The sequence below is a fragment of the Paramisgurnus dabryanus genome, chromosome 15, assembly GCF_030506205.2.
Source record: "Paramisgurnus dabryanus chromosome 15, PD_genome_1.1, whole genome shotgun sequence".
In the NCBI taxonomy this organism is placed as follows: Eukaryota; Metazoa; Chordata; class Actinopteri; order Cypriniformes; family Cobitidae; genus Paramisgurnus; species Paramisgurnus dabryanus.
This window is the reverse complement of record NC_133351.1, coordinates 10388701-10397273: the sequence shown is the minus strand read 5'-3', so window position 1 is coordinate 10397273 and position 8573 is coordinate 10388701. Positions and strand designations below refer to the sequence as shown.

The window sequence follows — 8573 nt, the reverse complement described above, 5'->3', positions numbered from 1 at the left end:
TCCTCTCTGTAGCTTAATAAACAGTGTTAAAAACTTCCCAAATTCCGTTTTAGGAACCTTTATTTTTCGGTAAATGCAGCTACCCCGCCATTTACACCGTCTAAAAACATTTTAACAGACATATTTGAGTTTCGACTGCAGGCAAACCTGCGCAGACCAGTCGGTTTATGACATCAAAGAACCTCGCGAGAGCATTACGAATAGTGGTTTCTATACGGGGTTTCTAAATTCTCTCGCGCAATTGTGATATCATATCTCATCGGTTTTGCGCAGTTCTGCATGTAGACAAACCTGAGTCGAACGCACAAGAAGGGTCTGCTGCGTTCCCATAATGCACCGCTGCGCAGCTGCAGATGGAATGTAGCTCCCTAGCCTCGAATGCTAGCCGCAACATCGCAGTAAAGTTTGATAAACAGGTCATGAGCGGCTCGAACCCGCCGCCAGCCCCGCACTGACAACACATGCGGTACGTATATGCTTCATCTGCGTGAGTCTACACGACAATCTAGCGTGAAAATGTAAACATTTTGCCTTCTCCGTGTGTGTTGAAATAGCAGCAGAATGATGGAGCTCAGGCCAAAACTGAAAACACATGAATACGTTAAAATGCATAAAACTCATTATTAAAAGACATTATACAGATAGAGCATATACTTTGATAAATCTCCGGGCTATCTGTACGCTGACAATGGCAACAGGCAGCAAATGCAGTGGTTGAGTGTTACTGTAAATACAGTTGTGCACTTCGTTTATGCATATCAGTATTAATAAATCTTTATGCATCTATAAACATATCTTTAAGGTGGCCTATTTTTGCTTTCAGTTTACATAGTGATTCAGTTTTTATGTGGACTATATTGAGTTTAGATTGATTCTGAAATATGCAGAATGGCCTAATATGTTTCTTTGTATAAAGTCAAGATACTAAGCACATGTTTTTGTGAAATAATTGTTTTGAGGTGCAGGTTTTTTGATCATTGTTGTGGACTTACAAAGTTTGAAATGAATAATAGATGTTCTATTTGTCACTAACAAATATAGGTGTTAATGTTTGTTGTGTAAATTAGTGTTAAAAGTGAAACATGATGTATCATTAAAGAATTGCATCCATAATGAGGTGTCAGTTTGTTCTGGAAGAATGAACCTTACAAGGGCGAATTCTCTCTTAATAAATACAGTTTATCAGTATGCATGATCCATAAAAACAAATCCAACACCTTTGCAATGCTAGCATAATGGTCAAGCTGAGCACCAGTTATAATGGAAAAAAATGCATTTTCCCTAAAGGTCTGAACCTTTGTAAATGCACTGACAAATGAGTAACAAAGATAAAACATTAACATCACCAATAAGGTTTGTTTTTAAAGAGTTTAAATTGTATTCTGTGTCTCTTCCAGTAAGGTCGACCGTGGCGAAAGTGCGTTGAGCACAATCTTCTGGTTGGGAATCCATATGCTTGTACACTTTCTTCCTGTTGCTTTAGCTCAACTGCTCAGCGATGAACATTGATGACAAACTGGAGGGGATGCTCATGAAATGCGGCCCTGTGGGGCTTCACCACCCTACTAGAGGCCTGGGGCCCTCAAGGGTGGATGGAAGAGGTAGGAGAGGCAGTTTGGATATGACTCTTGGGGAACGAAGCTTGGCCAATCATCCCCTTTTGGCAGAGGATGATGACGACGATGATGAAGACGACGACGACCTGGCAGGTGCAGGGCTGACCTCACATGATCTGATGTCGCAGAATGATCTGATGGTTCATGAGGACGCCGCGGAAAACGATGGACAGGATGGACCAGCTTTCTCACAGCGAATCTCCAATAAACTACACTATACGCTCAGTATGCCAGTAAGTCCATAGCCGTCTCGGCTTTTAAAAACCTAATATGTAGTAGTGTAGTAATTTTAAGGCTTGTTGTCGGGTAGGCCATATTTGGCCATTTTTTATATTACCTTTATATGAAAAAAGAATACCAGTAGTATAAGCTTTAACAAGGCTTAAAGAAAGCATTAAAAAGTTATAAATGGAGGTATAGACTTTCAGACACTGAGATGTTCTGTAAACATATTTAATTTATTTTTCATATTTGCTTGCTTTAGGTTAACATAAAGCAAGAAATAAAAATGCCAGATTCACTGGTTCCGAATAAGAAGGAGAAGAAACACGGAAAGGACCCAACTGACGGTCACAAAAAGAAAAGAAAGCAGCATTCTCCTGCGAAGGTTTATCATCATACATCAGAGATTAATGTAGTGTATATTAGCCCATTTTCCTCTTAAGTGTACTTATAGGTTGCAAGGTCATCTCTTAGTTTTACATTTACATTTAAGTATTTAGCACATATAATATGACTTACAAATGAGATCACTTAAATTTTGTTATATAGCTAACATAAAGTGCAGATGTTTTGTGTTTATGCATTGACTTATTATATGCACTCTGTAATAACAACAATCCAAAGACGTACAGACATATTAAACAATCTTCAGTCCTGTATTTGAAATTCTAGCTTGAGCTGTTTTTTCTCCATCATCCTGTTAGATTCTGACTATAAATGAAGACGGCTCGCTTAGCCACCAGAATCCGAAATCCCATGTTTGTGAGCACTGTAATGCTGCATTTCGGACTAACTACCATTTACAAAGACACGTTTTTATTCACACGGGTAAGACCAAACTACATGTGTTTAGAAAGTAATTTATACAATAAAAAACAACTAAACACCTAAAACAAAAACACTTTATTTGGCAGGTGAAAAGCCGTTCCAGTGCAATCAGTGTGACATGCGTTTTATTCAGAAGTACCTGCTTCAGAGACACGAGAAAATCCACACAGGTAAGCTTAAGCTATGAATTTTAAAGCGTATACAAGTACTTGATATTCTTGATAAATATAGAGGTCCTTGTTTTGTGATGCAGCAGGCCTGTAAAGACAAGCAAAGTTAAAGTTCAGAGACTGGAGTGAAATCTAACATGACAATGCTCAATTGCTTAACCAATTTGACAATGAAAGAAGTACATAATTTGCTTAAACAGTTCTTCATACCATTAATAATCCTCTGTATGTCCAACCTGTAGGAGAAAAGCCTTTTCGCTGTGATGAGTGTGGAATGAAATTTATCCAGAAATATCACATGGAGCGACACAAGAGGACACACAGCGGAGAGAAGCCCTACCAGTGTGACTATTGCCATCAGGTTAGGAAAATAAAATAACAAAATCGTAAAAAGTCATTAGCTAGACCTCCATGAAACCTCCATGTCATAATTAGGTCATAACCTAATTCATAGGCACCAGATTAGCATGCTTTATTAACATTATGCATTTGGTGGATGCTTCTATCCAAATCAACTTACAGTTAGGGCTGCACAATAAATCGCCTTCACCTGCTTTCAGATGGAGCGGCATTTAGTACACAGAGCTGTAGTTCAATGACAATCGGTGCAATTTCGCATTAATTATCGCGGACGTATCGCCTTCAATATGTATGCAATATGGCCAAGCTTGTCAGGATACTACGGCTCTGTGTAGTAAATGATGCTTCATCTGAAAGCAGGTGATAGCAATTTACTACTAATCAAGAAACTGCCATTATTGATGAGATGCGCATGAAATCGCATGCGATTTATCGTGCAGCCCTACTTACAGTACACATTTACAAAGCATACATTTTGTCAATAGGTATGTTGCTTTTGAATTGAACCCATAAACTATTATACCTCTAAAGCAATGTTACTTCTGTGTAGTCTATTCCATTTTTATGTGTACATGAGGGTCCGCTTGCAGTGCTCATGTAGCAATGTACATCATCAGAAGAGTGCACGTGTATTGTACGTGCACCACCGGATTTTTTAAACCCTGGCACATTGTATGAGTAGGTTGCATATGCACCTACAGGAAAATGTAGTATGCATTGCCTTTTGTTGCAGTGTGCGGGTGTTGAATGTCTGTGTACATGTAAGAGTCAAATAAAAAGCTGTGCGTTCGACCGTGCACGGATGTTTGCATACATGTAAAAAAACAGACTATACTCCAGGTTTATGGTGTCTAACAAAAATAATTTATATTTATCCCATCAGTATTTCTCCAGAACTGACAGAGTACTGAAGCACAGACGTATGTGCCATGAGAACAAGGACAGAAAGGCGCAAAAAGCTGCTGGCAAAGAAGTACCTCTTCACAGCCCGGAGAGTTTAGACTTCACTTTTCCTGTCAAAGAATGCACCCTTCCCAAGAAGAAACGCCAGAAAACCTCTGACAAAAATCAAGTCACGCTCGCAACTTCTGCTGTCCCAGGAAAAACAGAAGAAGAAGATGCTCCCGAGGAGAAAATGGAAGACACGCTTATTAAAACCGAGTGCCTTCCTCTTTACGCAATAGCCACCAAAGTAAAGGATGAGTACGTTGTGGCGGATTATTCTGTTGGGCTGTCTGATTCCCCACCTGGTACCAGGCATCTTGCGGAAGAGGAGTCTATTGATGAGAGCATCAGTCCGCCAAAACTAGTGCTGAAAAAAATTGCCAGAGGAAGGGGTATAAAACAGCAACCTCTAGAACCGTCCCAAAGTCTCTCCCCATTGTCCTCATTCGAGGAGAGCAAAGTAACAAGATACACATTTGAGATCGTGGATAATAAAGGCCTCTTGGAGGTCGAGACCAATGCTGACATGGATTCGGTCGATGCCTTACAAGCAGGACAAGCAAAACCGACCGGAAGCAGCACAAACTACGACGATGCCATGCAGTTTCTTAAGAAGAAGCGTTACCTTCAGGCGGCTACGGTGAATGCTAGTCGTGACTACGCGTTGAACGTAAGCAGCATTGTATCGCAACCCTCCGTCACTCAGGTGTCTGTAGCAAGCGTCATTGATGAGACCGTTCCCGTCACGATTCTCTCCGAGACTCAAACTCTGAACGTGGAGATCAAATCAAGCAACGAGAAGAATGTTCTTCCAGATGAGGTTCTGCAGACGCTTCTCGATCACTACTCGAATAAGGCCAACGGGCAAGCCGAAATTACCTTCAGTGTGGCGGACGCAGAGGTGACATCCAGCATCTCTATCAACTCTTCCGATGAGAGCAGCCCAGCAGAGTCTTTAGGGACAGGTTCACAAGCGCCCCCGACAGAAAAGGCCAGCCTTTTGCAGGAGTACTCCAAATTTCTGCAGCAAGCACTAGAAAGGACCAGTCAGAATGACACGTACCTAAACAACCAGAGTCTTACGTTTGTAAACGACAGTAGCAGTCTCGCTGGCCAGCCTTTGTTTTCCACCGAGAAGCAGTTCGCATCCCCATCCAGGTTTAGGCCGAGCATGAACTCTCCCTTGAGATCTACCTTGGACAAACCCAACTTTAGCCTTTTAGTAGATTCCCAACACTCCTTCTCTTTTTCGGGTGACGAGACTAACCCTTCCTCAGTTTCGCCAACAGACGACTTTCTCGACCAGGTGACGCCTCCTAAAAAGACTGACGCACAGACATTTCAAATGGCCGCTTTTGAGCAGAACTTTCGATCTCAGTTCACAAGCTCACGATCTGGAATATCTCCACAGTTCAGCATTGCCAGCGGACAAGTTAACCTGAGAGGAGGAACAGATTTCCCAGAGTTCTCTCTGGTCAGTGAAACAAGAACTCAACTAACCTCATCTCCAGATGCTTCAAGCAGCCAAACCTTTGGATGAACATAAGCTTTTAATGATTCAAAGCATTTAAAAGGCACTTTATATTCAAGGTCTTTGAATTCAATCAGTGAAGGCAATGTGGTTTATGTGCAGAGTTTTCATCTCCATCAATCAAGCAAATCATGCGTGGGAATCAAAGCAAAGTGGTACATCACATAAGATTTTATTTTCAGCACTTCTGAAGAAGACTATGGGATGTTTTTTTTGTGTCGTCGCCTTGTTTGTGTAATGCCCATATAATGGTCAAGATGAGTGAAAGATGGCATGGCAAATTAGTTAATGTATTAGTTGCAGTCCATGTGTTTTCTTAATAATTGAATCACAGACATTTTGGCCAAACTGCTAACTGTTATAGTAGTTAAAATCGGCTGCAAATGGCTTTCCCCAACAAAATCCATACAAAGACCAAGTTCCTTTTGCTCTTGCAAATGTCTTTAGTCCTTTTTGTTGAAATTCATTAACAATTCATTGAGGCTGACTTGGCATTATAATATTTATTTAGCATATCTGCCCACATGTAAGGCACTTACTTGGCACTTCAGTTGAAAGTGTCCACTCAGTGACAAGCAACAATTTTCTTACCCATATGGGTATTTATTATTTTTGTGCATTATTTTTATTTACTTATAATAATTTGCTTGCATTTTGTGCTCCCGTATCATAATGAATATCTTCAAGATAAAGTCTATTTTGTGTCTCTACTGAATTCATACTGACCTTACCCGTAATTTTATAAGGAAATCATGTGATCCTGAAATATTTTTGCACAATACTTGGAAGGTTCTCAAGAAAAGATACATTTGTGATAATCAGTACCATTTAAATTAGTCTTTGCCTCGCACATAGGCCTTGGTTATCTATAGAAGGCGTCTGTAATTGGTCCATGCATTATGCATTTAAAGATGCAGTTTCAGTAACATTTCAGAGAAACGGTGCAAACGAATATGCAGTACACTCCTAAAAATAAAGGTGTTTCATAGAGCCAGGTTCTTTAGATGCAAGAACAAAATAGTTCATTAAAGAGCCTTAATGGTTCTTTGAGGAACCAAAAATGTTCTTTTTATGGCATTAAGCTGAGGAACCTTTTAGGCACCTTTATTTTTAAAAGATGTGTACTTACAACATTGAGCCTTATACTTACACTATGTAAGCATTTAAAAAAGAATTTTATCACTTTGTTTTTCTGAAGAGATGCGCTTTCATTTGTTTAGCATGATTTTTGTCAAACATTACCCATTAAACAGCACTTTGTGCTCATGGGCTTTTTGCTGTTATCCTAAAGCACTTTTGTTTAAATTCCCCTAATCTAGACATATAATGCACACCTATAAAAATATAAGTTTAAATATAAGAACTATGTCACAACATGGTAACTTGTGTTTAGTAAAATCAAGGACGATGATTTAAGAATGAATGTCTGGGATCATGTTTTTAAGTGTTTCTTTTGTTTTCCTATACATGTCTGTCTGTGCATTATATTCACATGCTGTTTCCTATCGACTTAAAATAGCTGAAAAAGTACCGTTTAATGTTTAGTAAAGTTATATGAGTATATATATACAAATAGCATTTGTTTATTGCACATCTCTTTTTCCTTAGCGTAATAACTAATCATGTAACATAAAAGCTTTTTTTCTCAGATCATGGAAATTTGTCTGCTATTACCCTTACTATATCTTGATTAATCTTAGTTTTATTCAAAATATATAAAGTACCATGCCAAGCTGTACACTCTTTGTCATTTATGAAACACAAGCAGGATACATTTCAATGTAAATTCTTAATAAAAACTATTCTTGCATAAATTGTTGAATAGTTATATCAAAAATGATACACAACACATACTGTATGATTGTTCTGCTGGTGTTTCTTGAGCAGTCCTGGGTGTATTTTTGCATAGTCAGCATGTTTTGGGTGTTAAAGACATTACCTATTAATGTTTTTACAGTTTTGGGTTTTTAAATGTGTGCCTAAACATTCCTTTATTGTTTTTTCTTTTAACATGCGTTGTAAATAGGTTGTATATTTTACATTTAAGCACATTTTTCTGTGCACATTTTTTCTTTGAGTGTGGAACACATAGAGCAACGTGATTTTGGAAAATTTGCTACCATTTTGGTTTACTTATTGCTATGATTCCTGATCGAACTGTCATTCAAGAAACCATAATTGTGTTCATGTTTGTAAAAGTACAGATGTAGTCCTCTCTATGAATTGGCCATAAATAAAAAAAATGCAGTCTGATTTTTAGACAACATGGTTTTCACACAACCTTAAAGGATGTGGTTTCATGACATTAATAATTTCAACGTCTAACCAGTACTGTTAAAGATGCCTCAGAATTTGATTACTTTTTAAGATAACCTAAGATAATGCTTTTTTCTTTAAGTAAATGATGTAATATTTTTTGTAAGCTTGCTTGCTTGTTGGTTAAAGGTCGTATCCATTTATACACATCAATTTTGATTGATTTGATATTTGACCATTTGAGAAAGTCCAGTCATGGTATTACTAATGGTGGATCATTGTGTAATGATGAAGTTTAAATTGAGTGAAAAACAAATGGTTTTATTTAGTCAAAAAGCTCTTCTTAATAGTTCTGAATATATAAACAATTTCAACGGAGAGTGCATGTCCATTGACTGTCTTTGTACACTGGTTATATTTTTGTATGTAGTGTATCCATTTTATTGTAGCCTCTATACTTTATTGCAATACTTCACCTAGGAAATGGGGGAGATGTTTTGACTGGATGTTTTGGTTGTGTTTGTTGTGTAATACTGAATTTCCAAATACAACAGCAAAGTAGTTGAGTGTTGTCTCTATTTGTCCTAATTCACATCACTTACGAAATCCATATATCATGCAAAAATTTTAAAGTAAATATAAAAC

The 8573-nt window shown here is 38.2% G+C and overlaps 1 protein-coding gene across 3 annotated transcripts; it reads left to right on the top strand.

Annotated features, from left to right (window-relative positions):
• The first annotated feature begins 334 nt into the window (after positions 1-334).
• On the top strand, positions 335-8490 carry znf148 (zinc finger protein 148). Of its 3 annotated transcripts, none has more exons than XM_065252055.1 (7): positions 335-466; positions 1398-1849; positions 2101-2223; positions 2543-2666; positions 2753-2836; positions 3079-3197; positions 4080-8490. In XM_065252055.1, the coding sequence occupies exons 2-7, from the start codon at positions 1499-1501 to the stop codon at positions 5679-5681; spliced, it is 2403 nt and encodes an 800-aa protein (XP_065108127.1). In that variant the 5' UTR covers positions 335-466; positions 1398-1498; the 3' UTR covers positions 5682-8490. The 3 variants fall into 3 exon arrangements, with proteins under 3 accessions (XP_065108127.1, XP_065108125.1, XP_065108126.1); XM_065252053.1 differs by having other exon boundaries at positions 2101-2250; XM_065252054.1 differs by having other exon boundaries at positions 343-466; positions 1402-1849; positions 2101-2250.
• The last annotated feature ends 83 nt before the right edge of the window (positions 8491-8573 follow it).

Coding starts and splice junctions, on each gene's coding strand:
- znf148 (XM_065252053.1), top strand. CDS start 1,499: ATGAACATTGATGACAAACTGGAGGGGATGCTCATGAAATGCGGCCCT. Junction 2,667..2,752: donor ACACGTTTTTATTCACACGG/GTAAGACCAAAC, acceptor TTTATTTGGCAG/GTGAAAAGCCGTTCCAGTGC. Junction 2,837..3,078: donor ACACGAGAAAATCCACACAG/GTAAGCTTAAGC, acceptor TCCAACCTGTAG/GAGAAAAGCCTTTTCGCTGT.